We start from the raw sequence: 22750 nt of genomic DNA, 5'->3' as shown, positions 1-22750 counted from the left end.
GCCAGTCAGGACCCACCTGGAGAGGGGTCTATCTCACCCAAAGCTTGTGGCTCAGACTGAGTGGGGGAGTGCTCTGAGAAGGAAATTCCAGGTCTTGGTCACCACAAGGGTAGATGGGTGACAGCAGGAAAAACCCAGGTGTCTGCTCTGGGGATGTGTATCTGCACCTGTGAGGTGACAAGAGGCAGGAACAGTGCCAGCCAGGGGGCTCCAACCCTAGCACTACTGCAGCTTCAGGCGCAGGGACTTGCCTCCAAACTGGAGAGGACGTCGTGGCAGGTGCTCTCTCCTTTGAGAATGCTCAGTGATGCCCTCCCTAGCCTCAGAAGGGTCTGTCTCCGTGGTTCCTCCAGTCCAGCTTTCCAGTCATCCTCACTTGGGGCTTGGTCCTGGACCTGACCTCTGCTGGGGAGCAGATGGAGTTGCTTTCCGGCTAAAGATGGCCCATTTGGGGAATGTCCTGGCTTAGAGGACACGGGAAGAGTTGGGGGTCACAGGGATGGTGCACAGCAGGAATGCACCCTCCCCCTAACGCCTTGGATCCCTGCTTTACTGCTGAGACAACTGCCACACAGTCACGGGAAAGCCAGAGCCAATGGAGGAAAGCTAGCGAATTTTTCACAAGTTTATTGATCAACAGATTGTGTCTTTTTTTATTTGACACCTGGAAACAGGATTACAAAAAAAAAAAAAATAGAAGCATTGTGTATTAACTGCATTGGCTAATCGACATGTAACCTGATACACTCTTAAATTAGGCCCACGTTCACCTGGATAAACTCAGTGGTTATCTGTCCTAAGAAGGTTATTTCTCTGCTACATTCCACGGAGGAAATACACAGTGCCGCTGTTAAATGCTTCCCTTTTCTTCAAGACAACTCGTCTGGGGTACTGCTCTGGGAGTACCGAAGGCGTGTAATGGTGCAAAGTGGGGAGGTCCCAGTGGTGGTAGTCGGGCCATGACTGGTGGTGAAACCCCACGCTGGACAAGGGACTGCGGTACGAGACCTTCCTGGTGTGGTGGAGAGGCGGCTCCCCAGAGGAACCGGCGGAACATGAAAAAGGGCTGTGCTCAGCGGCAGTGGGGCCATGGTTCTGCTGAGGCTTCTCCAGTGGGCCGAAAATGAGCAGGGGTCGAGAGGAGGGCGGGAGGCATTGGCTTCTCCTCATGTGCTCTCTGACCCACCTGGAAACCCAGTCCCGGACACACAAGAATTCAGCTCCTCAAAGGCCCACCATCCTGCAGGAGGAGTTACGCCTCCAAATCCAAAGATGTGATTGCTGCATAATGACAAGGGCTCCAAGGGGAACCCAGTCCGGCCCTGGAGGGATGGGGGCCAGCTAAATGAACGGCCCTCCCCACTGAAGAGCGACCAGTCCTGGGCCCTGCATAGCGCAGTAAGGAAGGTATCGGTGTACAATGCTGGGCTGGAGCCTGAGGCTGGAGCAGGTTGGGCGTCCCCATGTCGCCACGAAACTGGAGGTTTTGATAGGTCTTGGTGCAACGTTTCTTTGCAGATAGGTTCAGGAGGGCCTCATTAGTAGGTTTACGACTTGGAAGCTGTCCTCGGGAGGATCAGCCTGAACTTGCTTTTTCTCTTGAACTCAAGGCTGCAGAGGTTTGTGTTATGCAGCATCTTGTGAAAGCAGAGTTTCTTCCGTGGAATTGTGGAGAGCGTGGGGAGTGTCACAGTGCTAGAGTTTACCTGCCTCCACTACCCCGCCCAGCTGCAGACACTCCGGGGAGGGGGTGCTTTGAAAACTGGGTGGTGTGGGGAGGGCCACGTGCTGGGTCAGTGTGAACAGATTCGGGAGGGCTCTGCCGTCCCCCAGCCCTGCTGCACGAGGAGGGGTTCTGGACGCAGACTCCGGGAACTTTGTGCGGGTCCTGGGAAGATACGGGTCCTCAGCCTTAGCAGCCATCCCTAATGTCCTCCAGGGACATTGCTCTTTCCAATCAACTCTTCGTGATGACTGACTTCATGTTGTAAGAGATGTTAAGAAAAGTGGGCATGTGACTTTTTTTCTTTCTCAGCAGGGAAAGCATGCAGCTGCCTGATGTTGTCCCACCTGAGCGTATGGGGTAGGGATCACAACACCACCAAGAGAAGTTTCCTTTCCTGTAGAAAGCAGACACCTCAGTCTGCTGTCCTCTAATATAGTTTTCCCGTATGTCTCTGCATAGACGACACTTGGCCATATCTGCATATATGCATGTTGACAAGTGTCAAGAACACATACTCATGTGGTGTATGTATGTGTATGTGTTTATATATGACAACTGAGAAGATTAAAGGAGCAGGATAGTTCTGAGTGGAAAATCAGCTAACCTTGGCACCTCTAAACCTTTGGACCGATGAATTCTCTTTTCTGTTTTTCCCTTTGGTGGGCTCCCTTGTGGGTACACCCTCAGGCAGTCCTCACGCGTTCACCAACCCATCTGCTAATATGAGAGTAGTGACATTATAAACCTCTATAGGTTTCTAATGAGTTTAAAAGTGCTCATTAAGACTAAAAATCATATTATGAATTTATTTCTCTTAAAATGACATTATTTAAAAAGTGAACTAGGGAGTGCGAGGGCTGGCATCTGGATAAATACTTCCCCAAAATAAAAAAAAAAATTGACTCTTAATTCTGTACTTCTGACCCTGATATCACAGGTAACATCAGAAAAAAAAAAATGTGGTTTTTGGAAGGCTCAGGCGGGACTGTTCTGACTTCATTTCACTTCGGTGCTGGTGGGGCCCCATGCCGTGCAGCCATCACCATTTTGCGCCTCTCTTTTTTTAATTGCATAAATAATGATGAAATGAATACCCAAACTGCAGCCCACGAAGGAGGGAAGGTGGTAGTGAGCATTAACCACTTCCATCTGACAGGCAGTGGAGTGTGTGGACCAGAGAGGTTTATACCAGGACTCAGACAGAACACTCAGGAACCCACGTGCGGGATGTGCCCCAATCCTGCCTTGTGAGGGGCATGCATGGTTTGAACCTCACAGCCTTTTAAAGAAAAAGGTTTCATATGAAAGATGCCATCCTATTTGTATAAAGGTTTTTCCTGTAAGAAAGAAAAACTGGACATAATAAAGATGCCTATTTCTTTTCTTTCTTTCTTTTTTTTTTTTTTTTAATAAAAATAGCGTCTAAAGCTAGAGAATGACCTTTTCTACCTGACACCCTGGGGCAAGCTCACCTCTCGTTCCCTTGTGTCCCCAGACCGAGCATGCTGCAGGCACCAAGACATGGTTTTGCTGAATTTAAATCCTGCCATCGTCCAAGGGGCCTTGGGGACCTGTCACCACACTGATAACTACAGAGAACCACCTCATTCCTTTACTATAGTTTGAATATGATAAATAGACTTTGCTACAAATTACTGGACAGACCAGTAAGAAAAGCCAACCTTCAGACTCCAGCATGATTTGAATACTAGAAATCTTGCCAAGGGCTAATAAAGGTTCTGATTTCCAAATTCCTAACCAAATGCAATTTTGCTGGGAAGGGCCCAGGTTGGGGGAGCTCTGGGTGGGCTAGTCAGGGGGGTGTCGGGTGTCACAAATGCTCTCTGCTGGCCTGGTTGCCTGTGCTGCTAGAGCCTGCAGGAGGGACGGGGGTGCACACAGGCAAAGGGGACTCTCCTTTCACACCCAGGGGAAGCAGTCTTCTCTTTGGTAGGCGGTCTGGAGAGAGCAGAAACGCTCTGTGCTCTGCTGTTTTCCACTCTCAATACAACAGGAAATGAAATAAATAAGATCAACTTTGCTCCTTCTGGGTGCCCTCTAAGGGACAGACAGGGGCCAAGGCAGGTGCACAATGATGTGGTCCAGTGCGGAAGGCTCCCCCTGCTCCAGAAAAGCCCCCGGCTCACTCCCTGTGGCTGTCTGGCTGTGCACAGCCCGCTTCCACGTCTAGGTCTCTCCAGGCCTCAGAGTACTCTTTGGTCAATTTCTCTTTTTTCTTAACCCTTCAATCTCCTTATCCACACCCTCCTCCCAATATTTTAATAGAAACTCGGGGAATTTTAAAGGTGAAAGAACCTCATCTAGTGTCCAGTGTGTGCCCTCCTCATTCCATAGGTGGGGAAACTGAGGCACAGAGAGGGAAGTGCCTTGGCTAGGGTCAGTGAGTCAGCAGTGGCACGGGCCTCAGGCACAGGTCCCTGATGCCTACCCCCCGCTGCCTGCCCTGTGAGCGGCCCACCCCTCAGTCGGCCTTCGGCAGGGACTTCCTGTGGGAGGGGGGCACAAGGTGGGGGGGCAGGCTGTTGGGCAGCTCGTAGCCATCGAGCTTGATCTTGATGAGGTGCTTGGCCAGTGCGAACTCCTCCTCGTCCAGCATGCCGTCACAGTCACAGTCCGCCAGCTTCCAGATCTTGCCCAGGACGCTGTTGGGCAGCTTGGATGTCACCATCTCCTTCTTGGCGTTGACGCCCGATATCTTGCCATTGACAGGCGACAGAGTATAGAAGAGCTCGTCGTAGACGGGCTTGTCTTTGGCCACCACCCATTCCTCCTCATCGGCGCCCTCCTTGGCACCCTCCCCGTAGCCCTGGTTGAAGGGGCCCTCGGTGGTGCCGTCGAAGGCGCCGCCCTGCACGAGCTGTGTGGGCATGCTCATCTCCTCCTGGCTGATGAGGTGCATCAGGGACGAGATCTTGCTGCTCAACATGTTGTCCACTGCCTCGATCAGCTTGGGCTTCAGCGAGTGGAATTTGGTGAAGTCGTAGTTCTCGAGCTGTTCCTGCAAAAGCAAAAACCACAATTTGGTCACATGCCCTTTCTTCAGGAAGCAGATAGGGTCGGCTGTTGTCATGGGGGATGCCAAAACGCCGGGGCAGTCGGGAGGAGTCCCCGCAGACCAAAGAGTTCAGCCAGCTACGGGTCGAGGAGGCTGACAAAGTCATCCGAGCAAATGCCACCAACAAAATAACAGTCGTAGCTGAGCAAATCCAACATTTATAAGAACAAGCCAGGAAGGTACTGGAAGATGCTCGCAGAGATGCTGACTTGCACCATGTAGCTTGTAATATAGTAAAAAAACCTGGCAACATTTATTACCTTTATAAACGGGAGAGTGGTCAGCAGTATTTTTCTATTATTTCTCCAAAGGGGACAAGTTGTCCATATGACCTCCTTGGCATTTGCAAGCTACAGCATGACTTGTCCTGGACTCTGTATGAGGATATCGAGAAGCATGATGCTAAAATCAGCATATTGGCCAGCCAGTGGCCCTGCCTCCAAGCACTGAACCCGCCTTCCAGGGACTGACTGACTGAGAGAGGTCTCTGACAAACTGCTCTCACAGCAAGGACTTATCACTATCACCTCCTTGTTGCCCTGATTTTCTGCCTTGATGGGAGGGGGCATGAGAATTGAGGTCTTGTGGGGGAATCATAAACTTGAAAGGAGACACTGTGTGTACATAAATGCTGTCATAATCACTTTCATTTCCGATGGTAATGAATCATATCAGTCTCTTTTGGTATCCTCTGGGTTACTGGTACCCAACCAGTCACTTTCAGAGTATTGGCCAGTAGACTTTCCTTCTCCTTTAACTCCATCTGTTCTCCCATAAGTCAGAGCATTGGAGACAGAGGGGTGTCTTCTACCCACATAAAGGTTGGCAAGGCTTTTTCCAGAGAGGACTGTTTTTAGTCTTTTTTTGTAACTGGAGGTGTCTGAGATTGGGTTGAGGTTGAACATGGCGGGGGGAGGGGGAAGAGAGGGAGAGAGGCAAACCATAAAACAGACTTTAACAATAGAGAACAAACTGAGGGCTGATGGAGGGAGGTGGGTTGGGGATGGGCTAGATGGATAATGGGGATTAAGGAGGGCTCTGGTGATGAGCACTGGGTGTTCTATGTAAGTGATGAATCACTAAATTCTACTCCTGAAACCTGTATTACATTATATGTTAACTAGAATTTAAATAAAAACTTGAAACTTAAAAAAAAAAAGGAAGCAGATAGGGAGTGGGATAGCTGGAGTCAGAATTCTCCTCTAAGTAGACATCCCATTCCTGGGCTGTTCCAGAGCTTTCTCTTTGGTGGGGACCCCACATCTGAATTCACCAGATATAGGAGTGGTTTTCAGAATAAGAAACAAGATGCATGGAATGCAACTTTTTTTTTGTTTTTTTTTTTTTTAAATAGTAGCTAATCTTTGGCTAGTGGCCACACAAGTGATAATCCTAGGGCTTTTAGGTAAACTTCCTTCAACCTTGCCTTTTTTTTAATTAAAAAAATTTTTTTTAATGTTTACTTATTTTTGAGGGAGAGACAGAGTATGAACCCAAGAGGGGCAGACAGAGAAAGGGAGACACAGAATCCGAAGCAGGCTCCAGGCTCTGAACTGTCAGCACGGAGCCCAACATGGGGCTCGAAGCCATGAACTGTGAGATCATGACCTGAGCCAAAACGAAGAGTTGGATGCTTAACTGACTGAGCCACTCAGGCACCCCTCCTTTTTTTTTTTTTAAGTTTTTATTTATTTATTTTTGAGAGAGAGAGAGAGAGAGACAGAGAGAGGGGGGCAGGAGAGAGGATCTGAAGCAGGCTCTGAGAGGACAGCATAGAGCCCAATGTGGGGCTTGAACCCATGAATCGTGAGATCATGACCTGAGTGGAAGGCAGATTCCAAACTGACTGAGCCACGCAGGGGCACCTTGCCTTTTTTTTTTTTTTTTAAGTGCTCTAGAGATTTAGCATTTTATCTTTTAAGGTGATCTTATGATACACTTCTGTTGATCTTTACAACAATGCTGGGAGTAAGGAAAGGCAACTTTGAATAACTCTGTTTTACGGACAGCACACAGGGTGGACTACACCCCATGGCTTCTGCCTCTTGACTAATGCTCTTTGTACTGTAACATGAAGCTTGTCAGAGGGACTGATTTAGGTAAAACAATTATTTAAGGATTTTGTTTTTGGATCAGTTAAAAAAATGTAGTTTAAGGTACAAATAAGTAAAAGTTGAAACTGCTAAGTAGGAGAAGAGTAGAGATGGGGAGGGCAAATGGAAATCCAGCCAATAGAGCTGAGTATCACCAGCCAGCTCAGGGCAGGTCCAGGCTCCACAACCCAGGAGAACAGGCCCATCAGCAGACAGAAGTGCAGAAACATGTGCACTGGGGAGGGTCCTAGGACAACAATTGCCTGATTTGGAGGAGAGCTGACTATAGATGCCACACAAGCCCTGTGGATAGCTCTGTAGAAATAGTCCCTCCTACTCTGGTTCTCCTTGGTTACCCATCCATCCATCCATCCATCCATCCACCCATCCATCCATCCTTTCTCCATTGACCCATCCAACATTTACTGGGCATTTGTTATTGCCAGGCCCTGTTTTGGAGCCTGGGGATAATATAACCATGAAGAGCCATAATCTCTGCCCTCAGGGAGCTTATGCTATAAAAGAGGGAGAACGTTCTAGTTTTTTAGTTTTTTTTAGATCCTTCTTTCAAGAAGGACTTGGCTTAGCTTACAGTGAAAATATGGTAACATGAAATAGAAGAAAGTCGTTAGAAATGGAAAAGCTAAGGGACACCTGGGTGGCTCAGTTGGTGAAGCACTGGATGCTTGTTCTTGGTTCTTGAGTTCTGTGTCGGGCTCTGTGCTGACAACACAGAGCCTACCTGGGATTTTCTCTCTCCCCTTCTCTCTCTCTGCCCTTTCCCAGCTTATGTGCTTTCTCTTTTAAAATAAATAATCTTAAAAAAAAAAATGGAAAAGCTAAGTAATTAAGACAGAGAGGAAAGGGACCATTACATCAGACATCTAAGGTGAGAAAAGTTATTCTCCTCAGCTGCCAGGTTGCTGGGGGGCACACCCCCTCATTGTCTGAGGGAACACACCACCTGTTTGTTGCAAGAAAACAAACTTTGTCTGAATTGTGAGAGTTACCTGTGACTTTTTATGATCTTTGAAAAATGTCTTCAACAGCAGTTTTGCCAAATAAATGCAGAAAATTCCAGATACGCAAGTTTTTATATGGACTTTATGTAAAGTATTTCTGTTAGGAAAATTCTAGAAGGCCAGCAAGGGGCCATCCAGGTGTACAATTTTCTGGAGATGAGGCAGGGAGACTCTTGAGTAAAAGGGGTTTCATATACCCCTCAGACCTGACTATTCTGGGGAGAAGTAATGTGATAGGCAGGGAGGGGGAAAAAAAAGCAAAACTTTGTGCAATCATAAATATCACACTTTTTTTTGTAAAAATTTGGGGAAAAACTGATAGACCAAAAATGTAAATCACTTATAACTCTATCACCCAGCAATAACTTCTTAAAAAAATTTTTTTTAATGTTTATTTTTTGAGACAGAGAGAGACAGAGAGTGAGCGGGGGAGGGGCAGAAAGAGAGGGGGACACAGAATGTGAAGCAGGCTTCAGGCCCTGAGGTGTCAGCACAGAGGCTGATGCAGGGCTCGAACCAACGAACCGCGAGATCATAACCTGAGCCAAAGTTGGATGCTTAATTGACTGAGCCACCCAGATGGCCCCCAGCAATAACTTCTGCTAATGTTTTTTGAGCACACATTTCTAGCCATTTTTATAAATATACACATGCACATAAACACACACACACACACACACACACACACACACACACACTTTAACTGAACTAAGACCACACTGCTTGACACCTTGGATTTTTAAGAAAAAATGTATCTCATCTTTCTGTGATAATAACTTTTATACAATCTTATTCTTCATCTTTTTTTTTTTTTTTAATTTTTTTTTTTCAACGTTTATTTATTTTTGGGACAGAGAGAGACAGAGGATGAACGGGGGAGGGGCAGAGAGAGAGGGAGACACAGAATCAGAAACAGGCTCCAGGCTCTGAGCCATCAGCCCAGAGCCCGATGCGGGGCTCGAACTCCCGGACCGCGAGATCGTGACCTGGCTGAAGTCGGACGCTTAACCGACTGCGCCACCCAGGCGCCCCTTATTCTTCATCTTAATAGCTATCTAATATTGAACTGTACAGCTGGGCCATTTTGCCTTTACCCTGTCCCATGTGGTTGGACATTTAGGTTGTTTCCAATGGAGAGTCAAAATTGTGGTCTCTAGAGTGTACCAGCAGGGCAGACATCCTGTGCTGTTGTTTAGAAGCAGAGCCTTGAGCTTCACATGGAGGGAAAGAGCTGAAAGCCAAACGGCTTGACAGACCTCTAGAGAGGTGCCTCCAACAGTCTTCTCAGCAAACTCTGGGGCCGTCAGGTCTCAGTGTGGTATGGGCTTGGTTTCTAGACACATTCTGATTTGTGTGTCGCTATCCTGACAGACCATGGCCACCTGCAATTCACTCCAAAACCAGCTCTAAACAATGTTACCAACACTGTGGGCTCTTATGGCCAGTATCGCAGTCAGTTGGGGGAACTGAGAAGAGAAAGCCCAGGAGGAGAGAGCAGGCAGCCTACACAAAAATCTGAGTGCTGCTGGGGTAAACAAGTCTGGATTCCCCTGGGTGCACGGACACCTACCCTATTTCCTCATGAATGAGCCTGAGCTCTGAGCGCACACAAAGCTCCTGTGTCTGGCCAAGCAGACGAATGAGGGCGGTGTCTGCCTGAACTTTCCACCCGCCTGCAGGGTTCGCGGATTCAGACTATAAACCTCTGGAAAGCTGGCAAGAAGAAACGGCCACATGTTTGCAGGGGTGGACAGGAAGTAACAGCAAGCAGCCACCCTTGCCCGGAGGGCACATAGGAAATCAACCCTAAACTCTCATCCCTGGGGTACCCCTCACCCCCAAGGCCTGACCAGGGAGTGTGGGGTACAAGTTAAACCACTGCCATCTCTGCCCCTCCACCAAGTTCTCTCCAAAACAGAAATCTTTTTATTGGGATGAATACACACTGGGGAATTTAAAGATTTACCCTTCAACAGTTGTATCCATCAAAGCCACTGAGCCCTGGATCCTGGAACTTCTCCCTCCCAAGCTACAAAGGTCAGTTCCCAGCCCAGTTGTCGCTGGACTATCTCTTGCTCACCTCCTCCCAGAATTCACTAGAAGCAGTTCTCCAATTTACAGGTGGGCTGAGCAGGTGGGGACGGCTCTGCTGCCCTCTGCTGTTGAAACGCTGCCACCTCATCAGCTGAGGGGGCCAAATTCTCCGAGGACAAGTGAGTCTGCAATAAAAGTGGCTTTGCCAGCATTCTCCTCATTCTCCAGTCTGCACCTATCAGTGTGGTAAATCACATTCCCTCGCAAAAGGATGCAGGGCAGACACAGGCTGCTTCACCAGCAGGTCGTGGGCCTCTCCCAGCACCGGGCAAAAGCCTTCACAATACACTCAGTTTATCGCTACAGCTAAGAGTCACCCCAGCCAGCCTGGTCTGTGAGAGCACAGGGAGAACAGAGACTTAAAGCTGGCATCGGCGAGCTCTCTGAGTGACCCTGAGATGTGGAAAGATCATAAAAAAGTGATCTCCACACTTAGGTCCCCAGTGTTGTCCCAGATGTAGTCGATGTGAGCTTAAACACCTGTGTTGAAGGGGATGTCAGATGCTCAACAGACTCAGAGATGACAGAGGCCCTGACCCACACCATCAAGCCCCCAAAGCTTCCTGGGTGACAGCAGACTAGCTGGAAGTATCAGGCGATGGTAAGCATGCCCTATGGGCTCCAGGCCTGCCTTGTTCCTCGAGGAGTCCCTGAAGGGACTGGGGTGGTGTGACCAGGGCCTGGCCACTCTCCCATGAAGGAATCCCTTCCAGATTCCAGGGGCTTGCTCTGAAAACTGCTGGTCTATTCATAGGCCCTGTGCCTTTCTGGGTTAGGTCAGGGTCTGAGAAATTCACTACCCTACCGCCTGCTATGATATAAACACACACTAACTTCTCAGTGAGCTCATCTAACACCTGTTCGTTGGGCACCTGCTACAGCCCAGGTGCTGGGGGTATGTCAGTGAACGAGACATGGATCACTGAATGCCTCGTGGAGCTACAGCCTTATGAGGGAGACGGCCACTGTATAAATAAATCAACTGCTTGGAAGCGCAACAGTGTTAAGTGTCGTAACAAAGAGCACATGTCCTAACAGGAGGCTTTGCTGCCAAAACTCCATTGCCGGCCACAGTCAGTGGCAAATACTGTAATCCAGGGCAGGGATTTTTGTTATTTGTTCACTGATTTATTCCAGGGACCTAGAACAGTGCCTGGCCATGGTAGACTTAATATTTCTTGGTGACTGAGTGAATGAACACAGGTGAATGAGGATACCTGTCAGGTGGCACTCCTTGCATCAAGTCCTAAGGCACTCAGGTGTCTAATGAAGGGGCTAAGGCCTCTCCTGAGATGCTAGAAGAGGGGCACATGGCTTCCTTGTTTTCTTCCTCAGGGACTGCCCTTCTGTTCCAGCTGAGAGGCCTGGGCTTCCTCTGACATGGCCAGGCCCAGGCTAACATGGTCATGAGAAGCTCTCGTAGCGGTTTGCTACCTGCTTTATGGGAGTTCCTCTGGGGACAGGTCCTGAAAGGAGGCTTACGGTGGCTTCCTGCTGGGCTCAGTGGTGCCTCAGGTCTTTGGAGCAACATGTTCCTATGGGTGGCAGGCTAATGAGCCACAGAAGCCCCATTAGGCCAGAGTACACATGATGTATTTATTCATAGCTTTCATTTCAGTCAAGGAACCAATTTCCTTTAAACATATCTGAAGGATGTGGGGCGCCTGGGTGGCTTAGTCGGTTAAGTGTCCAACTTCGGCTCAGGTCATAATCACACGGCTCATGAGTTTGAGCCCGGTATCAGGCTCTGTGCTGACAGCTCAGAGCCTGGAGGCTGCTTCAGATTCTGTGTGTGTCTGTCTCTCTGTCCCTCACCCGCTCACGCTCTGTCTCTCTCTCTCTCAAAAATGAATAAACATTAAAAAAAATTTTTTAAAATATCTTAAGGATGCAAGGAAACATGTCCCCTCAGTCTGGTCATGTGGTGTAGGGCATAACCCAAGGGTGTGAAGGTGAACCCGCTCGGGAAGACTGCTCCAGAGGCCCCAGTAGCCCAGCCATCTTGTGATTGGAAAAAAAAACCCAATTCTTCCTCTGAGTACGGGGATACCTATTTCATTTCAGGAAGAAAAAAAGATATTCTGGATTTATTCTGAAGTGAGCTAAGTCACATCTGACGAGAGCATATATTCCACATGCACTTAGCACCCTGAACCCTGCCATCACAAAAGGATGACCCACTCCTATGTTAATGTGTCCTTTACAGAAAGTTTACATTAAAAAACTCCTCAAGGTCAAAGCTTCTCCTCCTGATGCCTGTTGATCTTTGCCTCCACTCCGTGATCTCTCCTTCTCCTACGCCCTCCTGAGGCAGCCAGGCAGCTCACAGGCCCACCTTCCAGCTGTATATCTCCAACGACTCTTCTTTCAGCCCCGTCTTCCTCTGTGGCTCAAGGCAAAAGATGAGAACTAGAGATCTCCAGGGTATAGCCAGCATTGCAGGGATGCTCTGTTTGGCCTATGTAGTACTTTTTGAAAGTTTGAGCTAAAGTTTGAAAACCAGGGGACTTTACGCACAAATCTAGATTTGCAACTTCTCGTGAACCATCAGGGCCTATGTTCCCACAAGGCGGTGGCCATCGGGGCAGGTCAGGCCTTCTCCACCCACTGAAGCAGGGCACAGATGTCCCAACTGGCCCCCGTGGTGGGTCCCCATAAGTCCTCATTGTACTTGCAGACTCGTTTTCCTCCTGCGAGGGTCATATTTCTCAGAATCCACATCTCCATCAAATGTGGGAAAATGAGGGGGTCAAAGAGGGCGACGTGGGTTTTCTTTCCCTGGTCTGCTTTCCAGAGAGGACTGTGGCCTCTAGTGCAGACAGGTCCTTGCAGTGGAAAAAAGCTGGTCAGTCTGGCTCTGTGAGGAGCCAGGTGGGTGGCCTCACTTGGGAAGATATGGTCAGCATCGATGTGTATATCTAATACCACGGCAGGGCGGTAGACGCACTGGTCAGGCCAGGCTGAATGCAGCACCCATTCAGGCTCATCTGGGGCTGCCCAGGCACAACTCAGGGAGACCCTAAAATCAGGCCCAAAGTTGCCCAACGCTGACTCGTAAGCACAGTCTTTAGTGAGCACAACTTGCTGTGCCCAGGGAAGGCCAGCCATGCCCCAGGAGCCCTCGGAACTCTGATGAGGGCTCTGAGCCTGCAGAAGCACTGTTGCCTGAGCATGTATTAATTACCACAGTGCCTCACAGCGCAGGCTTGCGGAGGCTGCCTGGGGTGACCTCTGAGGTTAATGGCAGCTCTCGTTACCTTAAGGTTCTGGGATTCCCCAAAACAGGTGTCACTTAATGCCAACACATGGCCTGAGAGGGATGCTCATCTGATTTTTTCATGTGACCTAAATTTACTTCTTGAAATGTGTCCCTTTTTGGTTAGTTTTGGGGGCCAGGCAATCTCTGCTTTACTCTCAGAAGCCTGTTCTCATGGATCACCATTAGGAAGATGCATTCATGGCATTCTCTATCCTAAACCAGGAAACCCGAATGTGGACCCAGCAACCAGCCAGACAAGGTCACATTGATGTTGCAATAGGCTCCCAGTACCTGCATTGCCTTGACCTCTGGGAAGTCCCCGGCAGAAATCTGGTATTCTCGCTGCAGCTGAAGGTAGATTTCTGGCAATCTGCTGATAAGCTCTCTCTTCTTGTTTTCCTTTCCGAATACACTTGGCATTTCCTTCTTCAGGTGGCTGATGATGTAGGCATGTACCTGAAGGGGTATATGTCAGTAAGGATGTGTTACTTAGAACTGTACCAGAAAGACAAACAAGATGGCATCATAATACATAACAGGCTCCCATATTCAGGGCCACAGCCCTCAGGACAGGAGGGTAAGGATCTGGGTGCAGGGGGTGGGGGTGGTGGACGTGGTGAGACACAAAGGACACATTACAAGTCTGTTTCTGGGCATGTAGAATGTGAGGTACATGAGGGACCCCCAGATGGCGCTGTCTAAGGGTGCCTGGAAAGAGGGCACCAAGCTCCAGATAGAGCTGGTCTGGGTGCTGGATTTGAGAGCTGGAGAAGAGGTGGTGACCAGAGCCACAGGAATGGTTGTGACCACTGAGGGAAAGTGAGCCAAGAAAACCCCCCCAAGAAGGACCGGGATGGGGAGGAGCCAGAAAAAGACCTCAGGAAGTGGAATGTGACAGATAAGGGCTGTGGGAGGGGAGAGTCAGGAAGAGATGACACCTAAATTGGGTCCTGAAGACAGGTAGGAGGGCTGTGGCTGTCCAGGAGAGGGAGAGCATGGATGGTGGTGTGGCAGTAACACAACAGGGGCCGTATTTGGGGCAGTGCCGTGTATGTGGCTGCTACACATCTCAGAGGCGGGGAAGTAGACCACTGCACATGCCAGGAGCTGTGTAGGATTAGAATGAGCATTGGCTAACCTCACGTGGTGCTGATGGCTGATGACGTTTCTGGGAGACCAGAGAGGCCAGAATAATGCCATGAGTGCCCTGCTTCCTAAGTGGGCTGGTGGTGCTTGCCTGGGGATAGGATGGGGCGACAGGCTTGGGGAAGGTCTCTGGCACAGTTCAGTTGTGCCTGAGGGGCTATTCCATGTCTGCGTCTGTGCAGAGAGTGAGCGGGGTGGGTGGCGCCTGGGCTGAAAGACTGGTGATTAACCACAAGACCTAAAAGAAAGTTTCAGCAGGGCTGGTGCCCAGGAGCACCAGGAAACGAAACTGAAGACTGATGTAAATGTCTGATCTGACGTAAATAGTTAATCTGCATGGAAATCTGTACCCAGTGGACAGTGAGATGAGAGAATTCCTGTAACCTCCCCGTGGAGGGTGTGAACTCCGGGATCTCTACAGGTGGCACTGAAGGAGCCTAGCTGGCTCAGCCGGAGGAGCATGCAACTCTTGATCTTGGGGTTGTGAGTTCGAGTCCCATGTTGGGTATAGAGAATACTTAAAAATAAAATCTTAAAAAAAAAAAAAAAAGATGGCACTGAACTCTTTTCTGCACAGGACTAGCTGCATAGGACCACCTTCCTCTAGGAGAGGAACCCCTGGGGAAATGAGGCGGAGGCTCCATAAACCCTGATCACCTGACACTAGCAGGCCCAGGACTGCACCCGAGGGGTGGTGAACCCAGCTTGGATGGCTCTGCTTGGCTGTGTCACCCCCTTCCTGAACACTTCCACTCTTTTTAAAATTCTTTTTTCTTTTTTTTTTAAGTTTATTTATTTATTTTGAGAGAAGGAGAGATTGCATGAGCGGGGGAGGGATGGAGAGAGGGAATCCCAAGCAGACTTCGTGCTATCAGCATACAGCCCGATGCAGGGCTCCAACTCACAAACCGTGAGATCATGACCCGAGCCAAAATCAAGAGTCAGACGCTTAACTGACTGAGCCACCCTGGTGTCCCTTTTTTTTTTTTTTTTAAATTTTTTTTTTTTCAACGTTTATTTATTTTTGGGACAGAGAGAGACAGAGCATGAACGGGGAGGGGCAGAGAGAAAGGGAGACACAGAATCGGAAACAGGCTCCAGGCTCCGAGCCATCAGCCCAGAGCCCGACGCGGGGCTCGAACTCACGGACCGCGAGATCGTGACCTGGCTGAAGTCGGACGCTTAACCGACTGCGCCACCCAGGCGCCCCTGGTGTCCCTTTTTAAAAAAAGTTTTTTAGATGCTTATTTAATTTTGAGAGAGAGAGAGAGTGCAAGCAGGGGAGGGGCAGAGAGAGGGACACACAGAATCCGAAGCAGACTCCAGGCTCTGAGCTGTCAGCACAGAGCCCAATGAGGGTCTTGAACTCACGAACTGTGAGATCATGCCCCAAGTGGAAGTTGGGTGCTTAACCGACTGAGCCACCCAGGTCCCCCGAACATTTCCACTCTTCTGCTGATTTCCAACTTTAGGACGTGAAGAAATGTTCATTACAAAACCTCTGTTTGTGTATCAGAATTCTACAGAGTAATTTAGAAGTCAAGAAAATAACTAAAAATAGGAACGGATGAAAAGCAGAACAGTGATTACCAAAAGAAAATGACTATGCAGCTAGGGAAAATCCTATTAAAGAAAACAGACTTCTGTAATCTTGTGGAAGAATGGAAATTGAATAAAGGGGATAAGCAGAGACATCCTCTAGCTCAGCTGAGAGCCTCTGTGTATGGACACACACTGGGCACAGCCAAAAACGTTCTGCTACTTAAAATAAGTATGTAATGTAAACGCTGACATGCTCAGACCAGACAATGCTAACTTTCCCATCTATATAAAGGTCATTTAACAGAAACCAACAGTGTCCTGCCTGGCTACTGATCACAAGTACAGATGAGAAGAGATGTGTCTGAACCTTTCTGTTACTAGTAAACTTATTTACTTATTTTTTCACATTAAAACAGCTTAAAATTTTTACATGATTCTTTGGGATAGAGAAACCCCAAATTTGGGAATCCTTTATTTAGAGTGTTGGACTTTAGCTGCATTCCTGAGGGTATGATGAATAAGTGGTAAGACTAGTAATTTCCCTGCCTTGGACAATGAATGTCTGGCTCAGTTTGGTGGGGTTGGGGTAAGGCTGTGGCTAACATTGAAGGACTTGGAGGGTCTGCCACACTCCAGTGGAGAACCAGCTGCTCACCAGCCATCCTTGTGTCATTTCCTTGGCCTCGGTCCTACTGGAACCTCTGGACTGGGCCTATGGATACCTCTCTCTTCCACGCGCAGGCCTGCCCCACTCTGGAACCAGCCCCAACTGAAGCAGGAGGTCCCAAGCGGCATAGTCTACTATCTACCAGGGCTTTTTACTGAACCCCACCCCAGATCCCAGCCCGGGGGCTGTGCCAGACCCCTGCAGGGCTCCCCAAGCTTCCCTCACTACCTCCTAAGGTGAGCCTTTTGAGTTGCCAGGCCTCTGCTCAGGGAAGGCTGACTCCCCACGCAGCCCCCAGCTCCAGTAGGATTGGCACCAGTTTCTAACACTGCTTCACTTGGCCTGACTCTGGGTGATGTGCACCTGCCACAGTTCTCCACCCACAGCCTGGCACCTGCTCTCTCACCTCAGCCCTCATGGTGTTCATTGGCTGATGACCAAGGCTCCCGGATGATGGGCTGCCATTGGACACCAGGCCTCCAGTGCCCTGACAGGAACTGGCCGGTTCTTGCACCAGGCCCCCCCATTCTTTCCTCCTTCCACTTTGTCTGGCACTGAGTCAGGACCATCAGGTACCTTGTTCATGCTTGCAGTCTGCTCTCAGCCTCAACCTCCACTTCCAGAATGTTCTACTGGCCTATTTTGTGAGAGTCTCCTGTTGTGCTGCCTCTGCATGGCTAACCCCTCCTTGCCCTTCCATGGACATCCTAAGACAATAACACAGGGTCAGATACTATTGTACGGGCCCTGCCTTTAAGAAGCTTATCAAGTCATAAGGTAAATTATAATCCTTAGAGTCATGGAACATTAAATCTGGAAGGGACCCCCTGCACCTAACTGAACTCCTGGTTCCAGGAAATTCATATGACTTACTCAAGGTCACAGAGCCAGTTAGGAGGTGCAAAGCCGGCACTGGCATTCAACTGTCTCATTCCTGTCCTTACAGACTTAATTGCTTTCTGTGGGTATGAATTAAAAAATGTTACTAAAGGTGTTGGAAATCTGGAATTGAAAATGAACTGTGTCCTATGGGACAACAGTGTGGGAAACTGCAACTTGAGGCTTTTGTTTTGGCTTAAGCCAAAAACTTTGGCTTTTGATTGTCCCTAACTCCCAGGGACACCATGGGAAGGGCATCTGGTCTCCCTCCCCACACACACACAAATGCATATATTATGGCACACAACACTATGAACACCACATAGGATGTGGGTGAAGACGGCACTCTTCTGGCAGGACGGCACCTTGTAATTTTCTAAAGACTTTTGGTAAACAGAGGGGACAGCCTGGAGGCTCATTCCTGCCCTTCTGTGTCAAAGAAGTCTTTCCAGATAAACACAGGACTGAGGGCCAGACCAGGCGACGGTCCTGGGGAAGGAGGTGGAAACAGTCTGAGATCTTTTCCTCTTTATAATGACAGAAAACTAACTGAGAAGAAGGGGGACAGGAAAGACAAGAGGGAAGAGAAAGAGGAGAAGGAGAGGCATGATGAGACCTGGGGCTGGAAGGCCAGGTTCACGCCCTGCCACCCCTGCCTCTTGTTGAGCAATGCCAGGTGACTCTAGCCCTCCACCTCAGCTTACTCATGCACAGACTGGAAGTTTTAACTCCTACCTCACAGGGTTGTTGGTATGAGAATCAAAAGAGATCATGGATTTGGATACACCAGAAAGAGGAGTAAAAATGTTGCTTGTTATTGCCTAATGGCCAAAGACCAACAGCTAGAGGGTTCGTAATGCCAGAGAAGGCTTGTGGTTGTTTAGTTCTTATGGAATAATGAATAAACTCTTACTGAGTTATTAATAGTTACTGAAATATTAATAAGTTCTATGTATTTGAATAGTAATAGGATGAATCTGGGTCCCAAGAGCTTCATTCACAAGTCAGTGACGTTGAACCCTGGTTGGCTTTTGAACATTCTTATGTATAAAACTGGGAAAGCCCCACTTCATCCAATGGTGATGACTGAGGATAGATCAAGTGGATCACAATGTCAGTTTCTTTATGGGCTATAACTCAATGAGCAAAAAGAGATGTCTTTCCCTTTATTATTAAAAAAAATTTTTTTTAACATTTATTCATTTTTGAGGGACAGAGAGAGAAAGTGCATGAATGGGGGAGGAGCAGAGAGAGAGAGGGAGACACAGAACCTGAAGCAGGCTCTGAGCTGTCAATACAGAGCTCCAAGCAGGGCTCAAACTCACAGACCGCGAGATCATGACCTGAGCTGAAGTCAGACGCTTAACCGAATGAGCCACCCAGGTGCCCCGAGATGTCCTTCCCTTTAAATATACATGGATTTATATCTAGTTCACATATATACTCTGCTACAATTGCATTAACTGTGTCCAGTGACAAGTGTTCATATATATCCAAGGTGGAGAAGCATGTACTCAGAGTGATATTGGATATATCCATCCTGGGTGTGGAGGGCAACCCCAGGCAGCGAGTGCTGGAAGCTTCCAGTGCTTATGGTCAGTAGGAGTGGAAATCCTCACGGAATTTGGGGAGCAGTTTGGAGGGGAGGATTCAGGCTGGGAGAACATGGTTCCACACTATGTGTAGGTCATACTATGTGACCTCATCTGTTAGCTAACACAACCTGTTGGAGACCTGCATCTTTGTAGGCCCAGCTTAAAACTTGCATAGAGCATTTAACATCAGGGGATCAGCGTATTTTAAAATTGGGTTTATGGGGATATAGGAAAAAATCAGTTAATGTAGTAGAGACCCAAAAGGTGGACCCATGGGGTAGTAAGACTGTGAGACTGTAAGAGGCAGAAAAAGGCAGCTCTTGGTTCCCATGGAGCAGGGGGTTTGTTAGTCTGTTGCAATCAAAGCTGGCACCCATAGCACCTGATTCTGAACAGCTTAAAGGGGACTCAAGGGGGCCCACCCACTCACTCATTTGAGGTCAACCTTCAAAGAGACAGGCTTCCCTACATGGACACAAATACTGACACACATACCCACAGCTGACGGAGCTATTTTTAAAAGTCCCTTGGTAGGCTAAGCATTAGTGGGTCGCCATCGGCCACTGTAGAAGGATTTTCACACCTTAGCCTGGGTCCATTTGGCGAATTTCAAAACATCTAACTTCTCTACAGAAGGAATTGGCAGTGTAGACAGATTGGAAAGCTGGGCCCTGGATTTTACACGTGACTGGAGAACACTCTTTGAAGACAAAACTAAGTGCCACAGAGCTAGGGTGAACCCTGAAAATCACTAACCTCTCCTTTTCTTTCTCACTTTTAGCTGTTCCTTCCTTAAATGTTTTTTTTTTTTTGTTGTTGGGTGAAGATCTGTAAAGGAGTAGGAACTTTTCCTACTCTTGGGCAATGTTTATAAAGGGTGGAGTCCTCACTTTTTATTTTTGTTCGTTTATTCCATAAGCATTATTATTTGGGATTTGTTTGCAAGAGTCTAATTTCCCTACTTTGGCTATTTTAATTATAGCTGAATAAAACTGAATTATATTTTTTAAATACTTTTTTGGGCTTTCCCAAAATAGCCCAAAGAATCATGAAATGAGCTTTGATTAGCATTTTAGATTGTAAACAGTCTTCAAAAAAGGATGCATATTGATATCATGAAGATGTGATCTTTGAGGTTAACCAAAAAACCCACTCTAAGGTTTTCTCATTCCTTAAAATAGAGAGTTGTGAAAAAAAAAAAAAATATATATATATTAAGAAGAAGCAGGGAAACCATTACATTTCAAAAGATCTTTGGTAAGAGTGCCATTTTTCAATTATTAAAGTGTCCTTTTTAGGACACCTTGAGTTTGATCACTGTGGAACCCAGCAGGACATTAGTGATAACACTTCTTTACTTCTGGATGGGATGTGACTTCTGTTGAATTAAGGTGTTCTATAAATAGATACAGGGCACACCCCAACCCAGATCTGACATCTCTTAGGTGACATCTGAAAACTTATCCTTCGCATGTTTTCAAATTGTCAGCTTGATGAACCTCTAAACTTTGCAGGGTTCCTGTGGATAAACAATTTTATAGAATACACAGAATGGCAGACTAATGCAGAAAGTAAGGACACGATGAGAAATTATAGATGTTGTCCACTCTGCATTTCAGGTAAATGGTTTCCAGACCAAGGAGTCAAACTAACTACGGCTTGAATTTATATTTTACAACTTATGGGCTGTAAGGCCTTGGGCAAGTTACTTCACCTTTCTGAGCTACAGTTCCCTTGCATGAGAAACAAAGATAATGCCCAGCTTTGTGCAGTTATTGGAGGGATCAGATGAAATAACACATGCAATACAAATTGTAGAGCTTCTGGAATACTGCAGACCCTCAGTAAGGTTGGCTTACAAAACCGGATCAAGAGAAATAAAGATCAATATACCAAAATCAAAGAGCGTTTTCCTGAAATACAAACACTGAGAAGAGAAAAACTCAGGCGACTGACTCCTTGTCCATTTAGGCAACAAGTTTACAAATGGCCATAAAATCGCAGATGGTGTAAAGCAGATGACGTTGGTTAGTGGCTAAGGCCACTGTGTTGAGTTCTGCTTCTTATCTGCCTGAGACTGTTTCCTGTCCCCCTTCGCAGGATGGTACCGCCCAGCACACTGGCACTGAGAGGCTCAGCCTGGAAACATCCATACTTCACACATTTTCCTTTATGAAAAGGAACAAGCCAGATACTATTCTTAGGAAGAAAAAAAAGACAAGCTTTTTTCCTAGAAGTAAGCTCAGCAAGTTGACCGCCCCTGCCCCCCACCCCCTGCATCTACACAAGGCTCTCATTATTCCCAGTGTCAGTACAGAGCAGCATTCTGTGGCCACGCTGATCCATTCAGAGGGCCTGATGCTCAAGGAGGGCAGAGAAGTCCCAAGGCACTTGGCACGCCCAGTGAGCTCTTTGCTCTTTATTTATTTATGTGACCGAATACAGCTGCGTCTTGAGTCACTAGGCCTTCAGCAGTGACTGGTAAAATAGAAATGTCCATGGGCATTTATAAATAGTTAAAAAAAGATCTTCAAATCTCCAAAGCTATCACATGATATCTCTGCTTTGGTTATAAAATAATGTTGGGTATTGTGTATCCTGAAGGGTAAGTTCAGCTGTATCAGCTGAAAAAGAGAAATATCACATGCTAAGGGGTTACCAAATGGGGAAAAAACAGACTTCCTGCCACTAAGCATTAGGCCCAGGACTAGCACACAAGAGAAACCAGCAAAGCTGCAAATACGTGGATTTACAAACTGGTTAGCACCACTGCCTTGCAGAACTGGAACAAAGTGGCCGGAGCTCCAGAAAGGAAGTAGCCTGGAAGAAAGGATAAAGAATGGTGGCTCGCAGGTGCACAGTGACTGGGGATCAGCTGGGCGATCCAGGAGTCCGTGTGAGGATGCACCGGGAGTGATGGCAAGCAGAGAGAAAAAGAGCAGATGGAGGTCCTACATGTGGAGCTGCAGCAACCGGGGAGGCATCTCTTTGGCTATAGAGAGATGCTGCTGGGTGAGCATCCTGGCATGAAGATAGAGGCTGCTGGGCAATGATGAGGAGGCGTTAGAAGGCCGATCGCCTGCCTGCCTGTCACCCTCAGCGAAGGCCTCTTGCCTTTCCTGGCCAAACCCCCTCCTCAGAGCACGGTGTCCACACCTCAATCAGCACACAGCTCACCACTCTGTAATGGGGGGTTTGGGGCCTCCTCTTCTACCAGCCAGGCTCCCCAGTCCCAGCCCAGGGGTGCTGAGCAATACTGACTGAATGAGGCAAGGGGCAGTGGATTCTAGAAGGCTGGCCTGCTGGACCCCAAGGCCAGACCAGAAGTCACTCTCTGTGCAGCAAGAGGATAAGGGAGGGGACATGGTTTCTTTGCCACCAGAAGACAAAGGGGAAGTAAGCTGGAAGTACCCTGACCAGAGTATGAGTGGATTTGGAAAGGCGGGCCTGTGGACTGGTTTCAGCGGACACGACAAAGGCACAGGGCGAGGCTGAGAGCAGGAGGGCTGTCTTTTGGTTCTAGTGTTGTTACTCATGGATTAGGTGACTCTGGAGAAATCGTTTATTCTACCTCATCCTTCTAAACTGCAGGAGTGGATAGACCTCTGGCTTCGAAATGTGGCTGATTATCAGAATCACCTGGGGAGCTTT

The 22750-nt window shown here is 48.0% G+C and overlaps 1 protein-coding gene across 1 annotated transcript in view; it reads right to left on the bottom strand.

The window, feature by feature from the left end:
- Window positions 1-611: 611 nt before the first annotated feature.
- EHD4 (EH domain containing 4) overlaps window positions 612-22750 on the bottom strand; it is an 87828-nt gene continuing 65689 nt past the window's right edge. The window contains exons 5-6 of the mRNA XM_030318428.1: window positions 13562-13726; window positions 612-4745 (exon numbers count right to left, since the gene is read on the bottom strand). Coding sequence (XP_030174288.1) covers window positions 4209-4745; window positions 13562-13726 — 702 coding nt within the window. The 3' untranslated portion in view covers window positions 612-4208. The remainder of the gene's footprint in view (window positions 4746-13561; window positions 13727-22750) is intronic.

Source organism: Lynx canadensis, chromosome B3 (genome assembly GCF_007474595.2).
Source record: "Lynx canadensis isolate LIC74 chromosome B3, mLynCan4.pri.v2, whole genome shotgun sequence".
Lineage (NCBI taxonomy): Eukaryota > Metazoa > Chordata > Mammalia > Carnivora > Felidae > Lynx > Lynx canadensis.
Note: the sequence above shows the minus strand (reverse complement) of the source record. Positions and strands in the feature narration are given on the sequence as shown.